Here is a 20,055-nt window from a genome sequence, read left to right on the forward strand (position 1 = left end):
AATTTTAAATTGTTCCTGTGATTTATTCTTTGATCTGACCATTCTTTAGGAAATGTTAGTTTGGAATTAATTTTGACTCTTTTCTTTAGTGGTCCTATGTTGAATATATTTTTATTGCATTATGGTAAGTAAAGGATATGTTTAATATTTAAATTCTGCATTTGTTTTTGACATTTTTATGCCCTAATATGTGATGTTTTTTGAAGGTGCTATAAACACATGAGTATTTTGTACTTTCTATTCCTATTCATTTATTTCCAGAGGTATACTATATCTAAATTTTCTAAAATTCTATTCAAGTTCTTTACTTTTTTGTTTTTGTTTTTTGTTTAAATTTATTTAGCTCTAAAAGAGTAAATCGACATTTCTCACTATTATAGTTTTTCTCTATGTCTTCCTATAATTAAGTTAATTTTCCCATTAAATATTTAGATATTATGTCAACTTTGGTGCATATTTGTTTAGTATTGATATTCCTTATCTATGATAATTTTCAGTTAACTGTAATATCCTTGTTTATTTCTTTTAATTACTTGGGGGGAGGGGGGAAAGTTGATGTTACTCTTAGGTCATGATTACTACCCCTGCCTTTAATACTTCACTTGAAAGATAACAGATTTTGCTCCAGTCCCTTATTTTAATTCTGTGTGCATCTTTTTGTTTTGATATTTCTTGTAAACAACTTAATGTTAGATACTATTTTCTGCTAATTCCTTCCATTTTATGGGTGATTTCATTTCATTTACAATTATAATTGTTAATTACACACATTTCTCTATTGTTTCTCTTATGCTTTTTCTTCTCTTTGTTTCCTAACTGTTCTTTATAAAGATGAGGAACATGATGAAGGAGGAAGGAATACTCTAGATTTAGTGTAATCTGTGGCCATTTGCCCCTCTTCAATTTCCCTCACTCAGAGCCCAATAAATTCTTATCCTTTCTTCCTTCTATTTTAATCCTGTTTTCAACATCTGTTCTCCTTAAGTAGAGTTTTTTTAAAAGACTAAACTCTTCCTTATTACTTATTCTACACTTCCTCTTGTCCATCCCTTTGCCTACTCCCTCTTTTCCCTGTTGAGCAAAATGTATTTGTATACCCAATTCTGTGTATATTCTTCCTTCCTTTTACCAGTTCAGATAAGAGTTAGATCCTACAGTTGTCTTCTCCCCCACCCATTTCTCCATTTTTGTGTGGATTTCTCCTTATGCCTCCCAATCATGTGAGATAATTTTCTTCATCCTTCCTCTCCCTTACCCTTGGCCATAATGTGTTTTTCTTTTCCTCAGTTTCTATTTTTCTAAAACCATCCAATATAATAGAACCATTCTCAAAACCCCTAATTATATTCCCTCTCTGGTCCCTGATGATGATAGAATTATAAAGGAATATGCATATCATCTCTATATATTAGAATATAAACATTTTATCCTTGTTTAATTCCCTGAGATTCTTTGCTCATGTCTATCTTTTTATGTTTCTCTTCATGTATTTCTATTTCAAAGTTTCTGGTCTTTTCTTTAGGAATACTTAGAAGTCTTCTTATTTCTTTACAGATTCATTCCCCTCCCACAGGATTATTGTCACTTTTACTGGGTAAGATATTTGGTTGCAAGCCTGCATATCTTTTGTCTTCTGTAATACTGCATTCCAAACTCTCTCCATTCATTTATAGGGATAGCTACTATAACTTGTGTGATCCTGAATGTGATCCTTTGGTACTTAAATTCTTTCTCTATTATTAATTGCAGTATTTTTTTTTCTTTGACTTGGAGCTGTGGGTTTGAACTATAATATTCCTGGGAATTTTGGTTTTGAGGTTTCTTTCAGGAGTTATCCAGTGGATTATTTCTATTTCTACTTTGCCTCTGGTTATGAGATCTGGGGAGTTTTCTTGAAACCTGGTGTCTAGATTCTTTTTTGGTCATGGCTTTCAGGAAGTTCAGTGACTCAAATTATTTTTCCTCATTTTATTTTTCAGATCAGTTGTTTTTGCTATGTTATACCTTTTACTTTTTCATATTTTTTCCAATCTTTTGAGTTTTTCTTAATATTTCTTGTTTCACATGAAATTATTATCTCTTATTTGTTCTATTCTAATTTTCAGAGAGTTTGTAGCTTGGGCAAGGTTTTGTACCTCTTCTGCCAGACTATTATTTGCCTAATTCTTTCTTCCAAACCTCTAATTTCTTTTCTATTTTTTTCCCTCTAAACTTTAATTTCATTTGTGAAAATATTTTTAAATGTAAAAAAATTCTTGCTTCATCTCTTCTAGGAATTCAGATTGAATTTGTGCCAAGTTGTGTTTTTCTTTAAGGTTTTCTTTATAGATGTTTTAGTATCACTTTCTTCTTCTGGAGCTGATTATTGATTGTCCCTGTCACCCAAAGAGTTCTTTATGGTGGATTTTTTTTTTTTTTTTTTTTTTTTGCTAATTCTTCCAATTTTTTTCCTGATTTTGCATTTTATATTAAGACCAGAGTCTTAACAGACCTTCTGGATCTGGGTCAAAATTTTGTCCCCTTGTATACTTTTGCTGCTTTCTTGGAAATATTAAGTATAATATTACTCTAGGCTCTCAGAGATAGCTCAGGCTGGGGACCTATAAATTTTTGGTGCTTACAAAGTGTTCTGATCCAGTGCAAAGTTTAAGCTTGGCAAGTTCATTATGTGGGTTTGAGTCTGCATAACATCCTATTGGCTTGCCCTTCTTTGGAAGTTACAGAAGACTACTGCTGGACTCAAATATTAATAGCCAGCTGGAAAGATATTGCAGCCTCTTCTTTGATCTGAAATAACTGGCCTGGTTATTTTGCTACAGGTTTCACAATAGACAGGAGACTGAAACTGAGACACTACTCAGGTCCTGGGGTCAGAGTCACATAAAATACTATTTGCTTCTGAACTTGTTCTTTACTCCCCACACAGTTTAGCACCTGTAATCTTCCTCACCCTGGAACACCATCGCTATGCATATGTCCCCATCTTAATCTGCCTTGCAACTGTGACCTGTAAATTCACAGAGCTGCCCGCTGGTACCTCTTCCTACAGCCTACACAGGAATAGGATTCCCCTGTATAGATCTTGGATCTTTTCTTTCCCTGGTGTGCAACTTCAGTCTTTTTTTATTTCCTTTCTACTCCATTGTTCCTCGTGGCACTTGTCATATCTTGTCTTCCAAATTCACATGCCTGTTTTTCTTTGTTGATTTGTGCTAGAAATATGACTAATTTTTTTCCTTAGATTTCTTGGCCAGGACTTGGTCTGAAATATTTTCTAACTCTTTGTTGGAGGTTATCTGAAAGCACAGGATGAATGGGCAGTATTTGCCATCAATGATTACTGTTCTATAAAGGATGTAAAAGACTTGATAAGTCTTTACGTATAACATATAACACCCAAAAAGAAAACAGCTGGTCATGTAGTCAGAGAAACTTATAACAGATTGATCCGAAGTTTTATATTTATATTCATAAGATATTTAAAAGCATAGCATAATGACTAAAGAATTGACCTTAAAATCAGGAAGATTTGGATTTGAGTCTTATATCTGACAATGGCTATAACAATGCTAGGTTTTTGTCTGGAGAGTTTGACTGTATCTCTTCCTGCTACTTTGTCATCTTGTCTCTATTACATCCTAATTTACTCACAAGAACCACAAAAACTACCTTAATTTTTTCTATAATCTATATGCACTTTCATAGAAATTTGCCAAATATGCACTTCTATAAACATGAGTGCCAATAGGGGAATTAATTTTTTTGGTATTTGTTGCCCTCATGAAACAAAGACCAGTGAGGAAAACAAAACACAAATATTGTTGAAAATAATATGCAGGATTACCAAATAAGTGTGTTAGGTGGTGAACAAAGTGCTATATAAAGTCCACTAAGGAAAAGGCCTTACAAATTGATAGCAACTCTAAAGAATGTCTTCCTGTAGGAGGTGACATCTAGAGGAGTTTTCAAAGATAATCAAGATCCAGCTAGGTGGTACAATAGCTAGAATGCTAGACTTGAAGTGTTGAGTTCAGATTTTGCCAAGAAACTGAGATCTGGACAAATAATCTAACCTTTCTCTCAACTTCAGTTTTGCATGCTTAAAATTGAAATAATAATAATAGCACCTACTTTATGTTAAGCATTTTACAAATCTTAAAGTAGGCATATAAATCAATAGTGATTGATGATTTCTACATCATCAGTGGCTTTGGGAGGGTGATGGCAGTGATAATATTATCTGAGAGACAAAAAAAAAATCCTGATATTATGTAATTTTAAATCAGGCATGCCATAATTCCAAAAGAAGCAAAAGCTTAGGTGACCCGAAGAGCAATAGAAAGCACAAAGTGAATGTGCAACATTTTCCATTAATGACTAGCATGCAATAAAGGATATAAAAGATTTCAACACAGATGTATAACAGATTAGATTCTAAGTTTTGTATTTATTTTTGCAAAAAAATTAGAAGACCCAGAAGTACAAAGTGTTGGAATACACGAGAGCCACTTGACAGTGGCTGCTGGAGCTCCAATCCAGTATGGATCTCCTTTTGTGAGAAGATGATACAAGGAGACTAAGAGGCACTTCTGACTGAGAGGCTGTTGTATTGTCTGACCTCTCTCCACTTCCCCAATTTATCTCATTCCTGGTCTGCAAAACACCTGTGTCAGGAAAGGCTGTCCTGTAACTCCTTCAGATGTTATGATCCACAGCTGTGGAGGCTCTCAAAGAATTGACCTGTCCCTTGACAACAAAGCATAGAGCCTAAATAACAGGCCTTGAAGGCAAAAAGATCTGGGTTTAAGACCTGACATTTATTGGTTGTGATACCTTAGGCAAGTCATTTAACCTCTCAGTTGTTTAGGCAATTCTCTAAAACTCAAAGTTTCAGACAAGATGATGATATGGTGATGAGTCACACTGGTTTCCTCATCTGAAGATTCTCTATATATCAAAGAAATCATAGGTCCAATCCCAATTGCTTTTCACTAAAAGTCTCCGTAGAAAGTCACCATTATAAATTTATGGATAATTTATAGGAATACACAGTTGAGAACCATATAGAACAAGAATCCGAAAAGTACTGACCTTATGGGAAGAAAGAAAAATAAAATGAAGAAAACTTTCTTTGATATGCCTTCAAAATAGCAACAAAAGTAACTACATATGTATTTATATATATAACATATATGTAGTTGTACCTATATCTAGAGTAAGACTTAATAGACTCAAAAGAAATAGTTTTCAAGAGGGTAGAGCCAAGATGGCAGAGTACTGGGAAGAAATACAATGAACAACCCACCCAAACTCCAAAAAGATCTAGAAAACATGCTGGACCAAATTCTGAAGGGCAAGTCAAGGGGGAAAATAATTATGGTGAACAATTTTTCCAGTCTATATCAGAAGAGGGATTCAGAGAAATGTGTATTGTATGTCTGGGTGTATTGTGGACAAAGTCTGACCAGTGGCTGTCTAGAAGAATACTCTAGTGCAAGAAGAAGTTCTGAAACTGGGAGATTTCAGTGCGAAGATTACTAGCGAATAATAACTATGGCACCCAGACGTGTAGATCTGTCAGAGCTTTTCATCCAAGTCTGTAAAGTAACTGAAAGAAATAGCACCAAGACAGAATCACACCAATTCTCTGTTACCTAAATGGGCAAATAACAACATATTAATATTGTCCTTAAAAGCTTATTCCATATATACCAATAGCTCAAGGTTCTTTTAGTCATGGAACAGAATCAGCTCCAAAGTAAACATTTAGATACTCTTACTCTCATTCACTGAACATGAAATCAGATCTGAAGATCCATTCTAAGCTTTCCTTTGACTCCCTCAGGACATGGAATGATTCCAAGGGTGTGCATGCAAATCTTTCCTCCGTAACACTGTTTAATATTCCACATGAACCTAATGAACAATCCTCATTTCAATGTCTTAACAACATGTGATCATGACAATATTTTGTTACTTATTTATAGGTTGGAGTGGGGTAGGGGAATTCATGATTTCAGTCAACCTCTGAGCTGCTGATTCTCTTCATGATTAAATGACTTCCCCTTGAGATTTTAACTTTAGAATAAAGATCAAGACAAGGTGATGGTGAAATAGCATGTAAACAAGACAATAGATTCACTAGAAAAACATACTTTTTTGTCTGAACAACAGAATTGAAGAAACTTCAACAAACAGTAATACATGTACCTGAGTAGTTATTACTATTCAATTTAAAGAATTATTAGATAGTTTACAAATAAATGTAGCACATCTGAAGGACATAGATCAAAGGAACAACTTAAGAAGTATTGGACTGAAAAAAATGTGAGGAAAGAGTTCTTAATTATAAATAATATATTTGTTTATTATGTAAACAAATTGGAAGGGGATATATTTTATATTGGAAGGGATACATTTTAATTTGACAGAATTTACAGAACATTAACATGTATTAGTCCTAGATTCTGCTTGCTCACATATTTCATCATCTGGTGTCAAAAGTAAAATAGCAAAGAATTGATTTTACAAGCAGCCTAGAAGAAAAAATATTAATCAAAAATCATCAATTCCTGCCTATTTAGAAAATAGAAATAATGAGGACAAAATAATGTAATTATATAAAATTTATATAAAAAGGTCTTTACATATTTATAATATTACATGTTCCTAGAACTACAAATTTGTGCAATCCTTTTTGAAAAGCAATATGGAATTATAAAATAAGAGTCAGAAAACTGTTGAGACTCCTTGACCTTACAATAACAAAAATTAAGAATGGAAGCCCTTACCTTTCATAACTATGTGTGAGAAGACATAGGAAAGGGAACTCTTGCTTATGAAGAGCAATTAAGTTTTCTGTGGAAATCTTTTGTGTAATATAGTGTTACAGGGAGATTTATACTATCTCCATCTCAATTAATGCAATCACAGAAAGTACAGGCACCTTAACAGAATCAATCCATTAATCAATAGATACTCATGAGATTTTAATATATAAATAAGATATAACTTTTAAGTACATACAAACACCTTTTTGATTGAATCACAGAATCAATCAATAGGAGTGGGTGGTATACTTTTTCTTACATTCCTAAAAATGTAGGTGTAAGCCTTTAATTGGAGGATTATTGGGATTTGGCCATGGGATGAAGACAACACTGATGCAAGGAAAAAACCAATTTATGGTTGGTTAAAATAATCAAATATAGCCCTGGACCTATGTATAAAAGAACAATCAGTCCAATGTAAATAGAGAAACTAGACCAATAGCAGAAAGTATAATCAGCTGAGATAAGAAAGATTAGACCAGTATGAGAGAATGCTCACAAGAAACAGAAAGATGACTGAAAACAAGGAAATCTCTGAAGGGAGAGATTTCCCATGATAGGATTTATTGAGGAAAGACAGTTTCATAAAATGTGCCTTCTTGTGGATAAGAGAAATGTCAGCAATGGATTTTAGAAAGGTAGAGACTCTTAGATTCCAGTAAAGAACTATGCCTAAGGAGAGTTTCATGAGACTTCCATGAATGGAGAAAAGACTTCCAGTGTTGCTAATTGTGAATTATTTCTTTGCTGAATGTATAATCTATACTCAAACTGTAATGCCAACAAAACTGAGCAAGGCAGAGGTTAGACACCAATTCAATAGTTTATTAAATGGAGAGAGATACTGGAACCAGATGGCTCTTGGTCCCCGAGTACTGGGACAGCAACCTTTTTTATAGTATAACAAGAACAGTGACATAATGGGGGAGGTACCTAGGTGGGGATAACCTAATGGTGGGGAGGCCCCTAGGATGACACAATGGGGGGAAGTTACTGATATTTTAATGACATCTAAAGTGGATAAACCTTTATCCTGTCAAACATTAAGAAGAAATGTCTATAATCTAAAGATATAAAACCTTCATCTCATCAACCATTTAAGAGGGAATGATTATAGCCTGGGGTTTTGGGGCAGAGCAACTGAGGTAGACCTTTATCTCATCAAACATTAAAAGGGAACTTTGACACAACAAAACCTCTACCATTGTATTTAAATTTGAGTATTCTTTTCCCATGGAATTTGTATTTTTAGGAGAATGTAACTCAGGCTCATAAAGAAAACATTTGTACCAAATGTTTTTACTATATCACTTTAGTAAATGCCTTTTCTAAAAGCTAATTTAGCCTACTAGTTGAGTGTTGATGGGAAGTATATTGCTAGGAGCTTGTGAATTAATAGTGGTAGCAATAGCTACCAACAGAATAGCCTTAGGACCTAAGACATTAGTTACCCTCTGGAGACTCAACCCCCAAATACAAGTTGAAGAAGTTGAAATAGCCCAGGCAATAAAGTTCAAGATGGCCATAGCAATTCATAATTGAGAAATAAATTTATCTGTAACTGTCCTAGATGGTCTTCATGGCCAGGATGGACCTCCAGTAGGATTCTCTACATGGTTCCATGTCCAACTCACCCTTGCTGGCACCTTTGACATTAAACAGTGACTCGACTTTACAGGAAAAAAGATACAATGGCAGATGTTTAACGCAGTTTATAGGTCAGGGTTATCAAACAGATACCCCTCATTGTTGAGCAGGCACTTTGAAGTGCAGAACACCTCCTTTAATCTAATTGAGCAGACCTTTCTCTCGAGCCCTAGGCCCTTTAATCTAAAACTGAGGGAGGGGAGAGGAGGCCAGTCCTTAGTCCATTTCAAAGTAACACTGAGGTAGTATTACAAATATAACCTGGCCATGAAAAGAAATTCAATTCAATTCAGTGAGTCACTGATTATGTACTATTTGAGATAGTGGAGATACAAAAATAAAAATGAAACAGTACTTGCTCTCAAGGAGTCTACATTTTACAGGGGGTGGGGGGGAAGGGGGGAAGGGAACAGTATCTATGGATAAATACAGAATGTTTTATGGGGAAGAGTACTAGTTGAAAAATCAGAAAGAGCTTGTGTAGAAAGTACTTTTGAACTGAACTCTAAATGGAAATGGATATTTTCAAAGATGTTGGTATTAGTAAATTGTAGATAATGTTAAATACTCCATGCATGGAGGACAGCTTGTGCACAGGTTAGGAAAATGTTATGTATGGGGAATAGCAGGTAGATTAGCTATACAGGAATGTAGGATGTATGAAGGAAGTGAAATGTTTGGAAAGATAGGTTGGAGACAGATACTGAGAGAATGTTTCATACAAAAATGGATATGGTAAAAGACAAAAATGGCAAGGATGTAACAGAAGCAGAAAAGATTAAAAAGAAGTGGCTAGAACACATAAAAGATCTTATACAAGAAAGATCTAAACATCAATAACCACAAATGATGTGGTTATTGTTCTAGAGACAATCTGGAGAATGAAGTCAAATGAACCTTAGGACGTATTACTAACAATAACGGTAGTGTAGGGGATGGAATTCTATCTGAACTCCTTAAAATCCTAAAAGATGATGTTAAAGTGCTGTATTCAATATACCAACAAATTTAGAAAAATCAACAGTGACCATTACATTAGAAAAGAAGGGCAATGCCAAGAATGTTCAAATTACTGAATAATTGCTCTTATTTCATATTCCAGCAAGCTTATGCTTAAGATTCTGCAAACTCAGTAGGCTTTCAACAATATGTGAACTGAGAATTACCAAAAGAACAGGTTGGTTTTTTGTTAATGGAAGACTTTGGGCCCAAAAAGGATTCCAACTGAGTGTGATCACAGACTGCAAAAATGTTTATTATCTGAGAAGAGTTTACAAGCAAAGCAGAGCTCTCAGCTTCTCCAAGGGGAGTAGAAAACAAGTGAGATATTTTTGGTTTCTAAAGACTTGTGTAGATACTATAACCCAATGAGTAGGATGTTTGGAAAGTCCCAAGTCTGCAAGTGCTGCTCAAAGTTGTTTTTGAGCCAGTCATAGCTAGTTCTAAGGTTTCTGGCAGTTGCAAGCATCTCCAAATTCAGCCAGAGTTCAGCCACAGATGCAAAGGATCACTGATATATCAAGTTGCCCTAGACTTTAGAAGTTCTTTTGATTGGCTGACTGTTGTGTTACTCCATTGTCCAGTTCATCATGAAGAAGGGAAGCTTTGACAATCTGATAGATTAGTATATTCATTATAGAGTCCATGTTCATCTTTTCAAAGAGGCAAAGGAACTAGAGATCAAATTGTTAATATTTACTGGATTATGGAAAAATCAAGTGAGTTCCAGAAAGAAAGAAAATTCCACTTCTGCTTTATTGATTAAACTAAAGCCTCAGAATGTGTAAATCACAACAAAATGTGGTTAGTTCTCAAAGAGATGGAAGTACTAGATGATTGTATTTGTCTCCTGAGGAATTTGTATGAGAACCAAGAAGCAATTGTGAGAACTAAACGAGGCTCTGTATTATTTATGTGTTAATTTTAAAATAATAATAAATAATAAAATAATAAATTTAAATAGCAATGTTAGCAATATTTATTTATTTAGATGCAGAGCATGTTAAGTGAAATGCCAGTCTGGATGAATCAAAAGCTGGAATTAAGGTTGTTGGGGAAAATATCAGCAATCTCAGATATGGAGATGATACCACTCTGATGGCATAAAGTGAAGAGGAATTAATTAGTTCTCGATGAAGGTGAAAGAGGAGAGTATAAAAACTAGTTTGAAGCTTAACATCAAAAAAACTAAGATGTTGGCAACTGGTTCCATCACTACCTGGCAAATAGAGAGAAAAAATGGAAGTAGTGTCAGCTTTTATATTCTTTTCCCCCCTCCACATTAAACTGTTTTAAAAAGTCTCAATTCTGTGACAGATTTTTGGTCAAGTTGTTTCCATTTTTAAATGACTGATTTTAAAAACTAATAACTTAAAACTTCCACAAAACAAAGAGCTCACAAAAACATTCCTTTCCTCCTGAAGCTTTTATGATACAATGTAATAATTAACCAATCTTTTACTATTAAACTTAAATGGCCAATTGAAACAAACAGTTCAGAGGCTATTCTTCTACCATTGATTGAGACTGAGGTGGCAGGTGTTGCACAGAACATTCATTTAGCCTTCTGGGCAGATTTTGTGACCTTGCCAGCGCCAGCAGCTATCTTGTCAACTGCCTTGATGACACCAACTGCAACAGTCTGTCTCATATCATGAAAAGCAAAACTACCCATTGGAGGATAATCAGAAAAGCTCTCCACCCACATAGGCTGACCTGGAACCATATCAACAATGGCAGCAGCATCAGATTTCAGAAATTTAGGCCTTCTTCCAGCTTTTTACTAGAATGACAATCAATCTTCAATTTAGCAGACTCGCAAGCAATATGAACCGTGTGACAATGCAGAACTAGTGCGTAGCCGGCACTGATTGGTGGATGGTTCGAAATAATTATCAGTGCAGCGAAGCCAGCTGCTTCCATAGGTGGGTCATTCTTGTTATTACAGATACATGCATTATTGCTACAGCAAACACATTCTTGATATCCAAACCAATGTAATCCTCAGTCAGAGTCTCACACAAAGCTTCATGGTAGATTTCAACAGACTTTACTTCATTTGTAACATTGACTGGGGCAAAAGCGATCACTATGCCTAGTTTTAAAACACCAGACTCCACTTGGCTAACGGGTACAGTGCCAAAAACTGACAATTTTGTAGACATCTTGGAAGGCTAGACAAAGGGCCATGTGCAATCCAAAGCTTCATGCAGTGTAGTTCCTAGCACTGTCAGCCTTGGGAGTAACTTCCCCTCTTGAAGCAAGGCATATTAGAGCTTGGCTCTTGAACGTTGTCACAGTTCCAACCGGAGACTGGCACAAAAGCTACTGTATCAGGGTTGTAGGCACAAAAGCTACTGTATCAGGGTTGTAGGCACAAAAGCTACTGTATCAGGGTTGTAGGCACAAAAGCTACTGTATCAGGGTTGTAGGCACAAAAGCTACTGTATCAGGGTTGTAGCCAATTTTCTTAATGTAGGTACTGACTTCCCTGACAATTTCCTCCGGTCCGCTGGGGGTTGGGCGAGGAGGGATGGAAGGCTTGGGGGAATCCAGTGTGTTTACACCATTAGTTCCGCAAGCCAGAAGTGAATGCTCCTGCCTCTGGCCATTCTTTGAGACACCGATTTCAAAATCACCAGCAGGGGCAGCAATCATCAGGACGGCGCAGGCAGCCCGAGATGTTCCCGTCACGTTGTTCCTCCTATAGTCCTCGTGGCCTGGAGCATCAAGAATGGTTCCGTAACGCTTGGCGGGTCTCCACTTCCCACCGGGAGAGACCGGCGCCGATACGCGCTCCTGGTTAGCTTCAGTTTATGCAGGCGTAGACGAGATGACCTTTCGCATCTCAGCAACCTCGTGCTTCATTCTGGGCGTAGAAGCGTCCTCCTGATAGAGGGCTCTTGGCACGGGTCCTAGAAGTAAAGCAGCAAGAAGGTTTTGGGTGCGGAGAAGCCAAGGACCAAGCGGCCCACAACAATTCTTCTCCTGCCCGTGGGCAATGCCGTCACCAGCTCCCCCAGCGGGCTCCTCAGAGACGCCCAAACCAGCCTTTCGTTTTAACTGAGTTTGAGGCCGCATCTAAATTCATCTTTCAGGATAAAAGGAGGAGTCAGAGAAGTAAGACACACACACACTCACTCACTCACTCACTCACTCTATTTACACACAGAGACTGGGCGCACCGGCAGAAGGAGGAGGCGGGAAGGGCGAAAAACAAGGGAAGCGGCGGGAGCATTTCACGCATGCGCATTGGGGCTTAGGCGAGGTAGAGTGGGAAGGAACCCCTGGGGCTGAGCCGAGCTAGGGACGCTGCGGAAGACTAGGGGGAGGGGCGGGGCCCGCGCTCACGGAAGCCGGAAGTGGTGCCGGAAGTTCCCTCCGAAGAGAAGTGAGTATTTTTTTTTCACTTGAAAGTAAGGGAGCTCTCGGGGAGGGAAGTTCACGCTGGGTGGGTGTACAGGGAGTCCTGCACCTTTCCCTCCAAATAAGGGTGGGGCCTTTGGAGAGCGACCCCGGCCCTTGACCTTTGGCGGCAGAGCTGGGGGGCTCTGGCCGGTGGGAAGCGTCGGGGCGTGAGGGAGTCATTCTTCCCGGAACCCCCGTCACGGGCAGGAGCTTAGGCCGGGCTTTCTAGGGGATGAGACACAGCCGGGGTCCCCAGGCATATGATAGGGGAGGTTAGCTCCCGACGTAAGCAAGCATTACACAGATCGGGCGGGATTAGGAAAAGAAACGGCTTTGAAATCCTTTGAGGGAATATCCTTCAGCTCTTGGGGAGACCCTGTGGAGAGGCAGCCCCCCTGGAAGCGGGACAGGGCAAGGACTGCCGTTCCCGCAGTCGGAGTTTGAGCTGTTCTACAAACAGAGAAATTGAGGCCCGGAGAAAAAATGACATTGCAGGTCATATTCTGGCGCCCTTTTTCATAAATGCACGTGGTTTGAATTGGAGTGCAGGGCGGGGAATCTGCCTGTGTGGCTTCAGATGACGAAGTGATGGAAGAAAGAAGGTTTCCACAGAGCTGGATTTCTTAAACTTTTCCCACTGGCAACCCCTTTCCCCATTACGTGACCTTTGGTATGTAGATATATAAAACTGCTTAAACTTCCCACTCGCAACCCCTTTTTTCCCATTACGCGACCTTTGGTATGTAGATATATAAAATAAATATAGAAAAAAGCTGACTGTTAATCATAATTTCGTGATTCCATTCAAGTTAGGAGAGACCCCGCATGGAGTCATGAACCACAGTTTAAGAAGCTAGTCCCATAGAGCACTCACTTCATAAAGAACAAGCCAATGAATTCAACTAGTGTTTTTGTCTAAGTCCTTTGATTTTGCATTGGGCAATCAAGCATTTACTAAGTACCATTCCTGAGCTAATCTCTGGAAAGATATAGAATGGAAAAAAACAAGGATCTCTGCTCTCAAAGAGCTCCAGTTATAATGGGAGACACAACATGCAAACATCTATGTACATATTCTGTCCTAGAGAGAATCCCAGGGAAGACACTGCATTGGGGGTGGGGAGAAAGAAAGAGAGGGAATGAGAGAAATCAAAAAGACTTTTTGGAAAAGGGCGATTTCATTCAGGATCAAAAAAGGTGTCAGATAACCCAAGTCTTTTATTTTTTTCTTTTTAATAACTTTTTATTGACAGAACCCATGCCAGGTTAATTTTTTACAACATTATCCCTTGCACTCACTTCTGTTCCGATTTTTCCCCTCCCTGACTCCACCCGCTCCCCCAGATGGCAAGCAGTCCTATACATGTTAAATAGGTTACAGTAGATCTTAGATACAATATATGTGTGCAGAACCGAACAGTTCTCTTGTTGCTCAGGGAGAATTGGATTTAGAAGGTATAAATAACCCAGGAAGAACAAAAATGCAAACAGTTTACATTCATTTCCTAGTGTTCTTTCTTTGGGTGTGCTGCTTCTGTCCATCCTTGATCAATTGAAACTGAGCTAGATCTTCTCTTTGTCAAAGAAATCCACTTCTATCAGAATACATCCTCATACAGTATCGTTGTTGAGGTATATAATGATCTCCTGGTCCTGCTCATTTCACTCAGCATCAGTTCATGTAAGTCTCGCCAATCCTCTCTGTATTCATCCTGCTGGTCATTTCTTACAGAACAATAATATTCCATAATATTCATATGCCACAATTTACTCAACCATTCTCCGATTGATGGGCATCCATTAATTTTCCAGCTTCTAGCCACTACAAACAGGGCTGTCGCAAACATTTTGGCACATACAGGCCCCTTTCCCTTCTTTAGTATATCTTTGTAACCCAAGTCTTTTAGTGCCTACTCCAGTATGCTTTATTCTACTACCCTTTCTTGGATGCTCCCACCTTCATCTTCCACTTTTCTTGCTTTTACTTAGGAATTTGGTTATATGCAGAAACCTCCAAACTATTTCTTCTTAGTCTGTTAATTTATAAAGTATACAGAGATGTAGAGATCCAACAACTGTGTGTACCTTTCTTTGAAATAATAGATAACTACCTTCTGCAAATAAAGACAGTTGCATGAGAAGCCTGAGAAGGGATAAGTGTATGACTAAAAATATGCTAATAATTTCTTAGATTGGACCACTTTTATATGTTCAGTACCCGCATATGTGAGGAGATAAGTCTGTCTTTAGTTTTGAAATATCAGTGATTTGACTGAAGATGCAAGGATGTCTGATTGATTCTAATGAGGATAGCAGGATTAACTGTCCAGAAAGATCTTGATAGGTTAGGTACCATAGGTTGAATTTTATAAGATCCAGTTTAATAAGGATATTCTAAATAGAGGTACTTAAATTCCACTCTATTTTTTTTGTTTTGTTTTGTTTTTGCTGAGGCAATTGGGGTTAAGTGACTTGCTCAGCATCACACAGCCAGGAACGTGTTAAGTGTCTGAAACCAGATTTAAACTCTGTTCATCCTGACATAAGGCCTAGTGCTCTAGCCACTGCACCATCTAGCTGCCCCTCACTCTTATTTTCTAAAAAAAAATCTATGCAAATTCAGGATGGAGAGTGGGGTGCAGGCAGGTAGTGATTTTTAGGTTTTTAGTGGATTTTTGGTTCATTGTGAGTCAACAGTAATATAACAGCTGGAAAAAGCCAGTGTGATCTTAGACTACTTTCATAGAAACTATTATGCCTCAATTCTCTTTAACTGTTCTGACTTGGTTTCCCTGAACTAGTTTCCTTTGTCTCAGTTTCCTTAACTGTTCTGTCAAATCCCCTTAGTTGTAAAAACCCACTCTGGTCCATTAAGATTGGGAACCATTTACTCTAAGGTTATAAATTGCTAGCAAGATAAACAAGAGAGCAGAACTCCTGACCCTCCCCTGTCCTCAAGAATTTACAATATCCCTCTAAAATATTCCAAGATACCTCATTGACATCTTTATCTCTGGGTATTCAGACATCCTGTCTCTGGGCTTTTAGGAGTTATGGTCTCCCCCCAACCTGAGAGAAGCCTTCCCGCCTTTTTGAGGTCTTTGTTTCTAGGGTTGTTTAAGGAATGGGGCAGCTCCTATTCTTGGCTGGATTCTTTGAGATGACAGCCCTGGGACCAACATGGATTCCTTGGTCCCAGTATATTTTTATCTGACTGGATAATTTGAGATGAAAGTCCTGTCCAGTCAATTATACTCTCCAATTAATAAACTATTGAAAACTCTCTAATCTCTCTCCTGCTTCAGTTTCTCCAGCATTACAAAACCATTGTGTCCAGAATGAGGGATATGATAGTCCTTTTTATTGTGTTTCTTTCTGGGTACTAGGAGTAAATTGATAAAGCTAGAGTATATCCAAAAGAAGGCAGTTAAGATGGTGGCTATATGATACAGTGAAAATCCTCTAGAGTGTGACAATTTAAGTTTAAATCTTGCCTGTGATGCTTACTACCTGTGTGACCTTGGGAGAGTCATTTAATCTCCCCAGGCCTCACTTTTCTCTTCTTTAAAATAAGGATTGCTCTCTTAGGTCTTTTCTAGTTCTTGATATGATGGCAAAATGATTTTTTTAAAATACCATAATAGAACAGGTTGAGAAATTAGAGGAGTGTAGCATGGAGCAGAGGAGACTTGGGGGGGATTTAATACTTGTCTTTGGGTATTTGAAGGATCATTGTGTGGTGAGAAATTGGTTTTTTTTGTTGTTGTTTTGATTTTGTATGGTTCCAAAGAGCAGAATTCAGAGTAGTAAGTTGCAGAGTTGAAGATTCAAATTCAGTGTAATGGAAAAAATTATATTATTAGAGTTATCTAATCAAGATTGTATTGGAGTGTGGTGAATTTTCCATCTTTGGATTTCTTCAAGTGGAAGGATAATAACACTTATAGAATATAGTAGACAAGATTTCTGGTTTAAGTATGTTTTGAATTAGATGACCTCTGAAGTGCTTTCAGACTATTAAATTCTATGTATTATGTATGTTGTTATTGGTTAGAATTACTATAAGAAAAGTAAGGTCAGGAATGGAGGAAAACTAGGTGATGCAGTGGGTAGAGCACCAGCCTAGGAGCTAGGAAGATCTGAATTCAAATCCAGCCACAGACACTGCTTTGTGACTGTTTACCTCAGTTCCTCATCTGTAAAAAGAGCTAGAGAAAAAAATGGCAAACCATTTGAGTATTTTCAACCCCCCCAAAACCCTAAATGGGATCATGAAGAGCTGAACATGACTGAAATGACTCAATAATAACTAAAAAGGTCAGGAATGCCTTTTGGTTAGTAAATAGAGTGGTTGGAAATCAGGAGATGTTTAATTCTAGTCCCAGATCTATCATTAACGAGAGTGTAACCTTAGATAAACCACTTCACTTCTGGGCTCTGTTTTCCTCATCTCTAAATTTTTCAGGTTATTAAGAAAAAAGGAGAGCAAATGATCTCCAAGGACCCTCCAATTCTAAAATTCTATGTGTTATGAATTCTAGATATTAAAGCCACCAATGGATAATTTGATATCCTAGTTTAGTTTTATAAATATCTCTGATTTTATTTAAACAGGGTTTGTACAAATTTTGTACATCAAAGAATTTCAAAGTTGGGAGGCATTGATTTAAGGTGCAGATCCTTATCATTTTGGGTTCACTATTTGGATGTCTGAATCCCATGACAGAATAAAGATTTGACTTATGAAATTAATTCATTTAGGTGAGCATGTTACCTCCAAGGTTTGTCTCCACCCTAACAAGAGCTATATTGGAAAGCAAGAGGCCCTGGATTCCAGCTGCAGACACTCTTCTTGATCCTGGCTACCTATTTAAACAACAAACTTCTCCAAGGCCTCTGTTCCTTAGCTGTGCACAATGTTCAAATCATCAAGAACCTAAAAGGAAAAGAAACCTTTCTGAGAAAAAGTTGGTAAGAACTAAACATGAAATTCATAACCTTTTTCCAGAGTGTATTGTATTGAATACTGTTTTTAGGCTTGGTATTTAAATGCTGCCATTAGCTTCCATTGTAGAAGATAAGAGCTGCTGTTCTGGGGGAGTTTTTCCTCTTTGTCTTATTCTTGTTGATTGTAATTAGCATAATATGGTCACAGTTATTCAGGGAATATATTTTTGAAACAAAATAAAAAGATTTTATAGAGAATCTTTGGAAAATAATAAAAGGAATATCTGTACACTTGCCAAACAGATATATGTTCCTCTTTTTAAAAAGTATCACATTTATTTTTCATAGTTCTCTTAATTCTTATTTAAATCTTTTGAGATGTGAAGTAATTATTGACTGAAATTAACAAGAAGTTTCCTTATATTTTTGTTTTCTGCTAAGTGGAGAGATTGTAGATTAATGTTACTAGGGCATCCAGGATTTAATAAAATATTTAATATTCATTTAAACTAAAATCTAGTTGAATTTCTGTATTGTTCCCATTCTTTCCATTGTTTTGCATTGCTTGTCATATCTGCATTTTAAATCTGAATTATTAGAGAAAATTGTATAATCTGTACATACTGTTAGCCAATTAAATTATTTTTTTGAAGAAATTAATCAGTGTTGACTGCACTGCAAAATGTTGATTTTTGAAGCAGTAATTCGCAGTTTTTCCATATGGTGGTGCCAAAGAAATTTAAGTCTTTTTAAAAAATTTAATTCCATTTGTGAAAAAAAAGTGAATACATGATGAAGAGGTTTTTAGTGTATGATGGGAAGAATTTTTATGATGGTCAAGATCTGCATAATTATTATTATGTACACACTGTATAGGGTCAGATTGTTTTTTTAGCTCAAAGACAGAATTTGATCTATTTTTAAAATATTTTAAACACAGGAATATGGCAGAGTTTGTTGTCCTTAAAAGGAAAACTGATGATTTTATTGTGATATGGTTCTTAAATCCTAAAAACAAAGAATATTGCCTTCATTTGTTCTGATGGTTAGATAGCTGCTCCTCAGTTGATCTTCTTTTTTAGAAAAAGGCACTATTACAAAAGACACTTAAATATATTACTACTTTTTTTTAAATCTGATTTACCATTCAAAAAGTATACTGTTCTTAAAATGTTTCTTCTGTTTATGGGAGTAATTTATATTTGGAGACATTTATCTCATTCTTTGTCCTTTTTTGTTTTCGAATTATAATTTTGTTATCACTGTAGAGACCTGTTCTTCCAAGATTGTGTTCCTAAATAAGTAACAATGACTCATTTATTTATTTCATTTTATTTTATTTTTTTATTTAATAGCCTTTTATTTACAGGTTATATGCATGGGTAACTTTACAGCATTAACAATTGCCAAACCTCTTGTTCCAATTTTTCACCTCTTACCCCCCCCCCCCCCCTCGATGGCAGGATGACCAGTAGATGTTAAATATATTAAAATATAAATTAGATACACAATAAGTATACATGACCAAAACGTTATTTTGCTGTACAAAAAGAATCAGACTCTGAAATATTGTACAATTAGCTTGTGAAGGAAATCAAAAATGCAGGTGTGCATAAATATAGGGATTGGGAATTCAATGTAATGGTTTTTAGTCATCTCCCAGAGTTCTTTTTCTGGGTATAGCTAGTTCAGTTCATTACTGCTCCATTAGAAATGATTTGGTTGATCTCGTTGCTGAGGATGGCCAGGTCCATCAGAACTGGTCATCATATAGTATTGTTGTTGAAGTATATAATGATCTCCTGGCCCTGCTCATTTCACTCAGCATCAGTTCGTGTAAGTCTCTCCAGGCCTTTCTGAAATCATCCTGTTGGTCATTTCTTACAGAACAATAATATTCCATAATATTCATATACCACAATTTATTCAACCATTCTCCAACTGATGGGCATCCATTCAACAATGACTCATTTATATATTACTTCATAGTTTGTAAGGCAGTTTACTCACAAAATCCTTTGAGATAGTGCAAATGTTATTTCCTTTTTACACATGAGGAAATTGAGGATTAAAGAGGTTATATAACTTGCCCCATACTCACATAGCTAGTAAGTATTAAGATTTAGGTTCAAAACTAGGTCTTCTGAATCTAAAACCAATGCTTTTTCTCATTTGCTGCCCAAATGAATAACTTAACAAATTGCTTTATTTCTAAAAGTTTAGG

General features: G+C 36.7%; 1 protein-coding gene and 1 pseudogene across 4 annotated transcripts in view; one reads left to right on the forward strand and one right to left on the reverse strand.

Moving 5' to 3' along the window:
• The window catches only part of SS18L1 (SS18L1 subunit of BAF chromatin remodeling complex), an 80,178-nt gene that overhangs the window by 52,200 nt on the left and 7,923 nt on the right, over nucleotides 1-20,055 (forward strand). The window contains exons 1-2 of one of the 4 annotated variants that reach the window (XM_012539642.3): nucleotides 12,289-12,596; nucleotides 17,646-17,855. In XM_012539642.3, the coding sequence (XP_012395096.1) occupies nucleotides 17,652-17,855 (204 nt within the window). In that variant the 5' untranslated portion in view covers nucleotides 12,289-12,596; nucleotides 17,646-17,651. Of the gene's footprint in view, nucleotides 1-12,288; nucleotides 12,597-12,620; nucleotides 12,868-13,095; nucleotides 13,555-17,645; nucleotides 17,856-20,055 lie in introns of those variants that run through there. The other 3 variants (XM_012539641.3, XM_023494474.2, XM_031951716.1) reach the window with 3 other exon arrangements.
• LOC100925307 lies at nucleotides 7,960-12,290 on the reverse strand (annotated as a pseudogene).

Source organism: Sarcophilus harrisii, chromosome 2, assembly GCF_902635505.1.
Source record: "Sarcophilus harrisii chromosome 2, mSarHar1.11, whole genome shotgun sequence".
Lineage (NCBI taxonomy): Eukaryota > Metazoa > Chordata > Mammalia > Dasyuromorphia > Dasyuridae > Sarcophilus > Sarcophilus harrisii.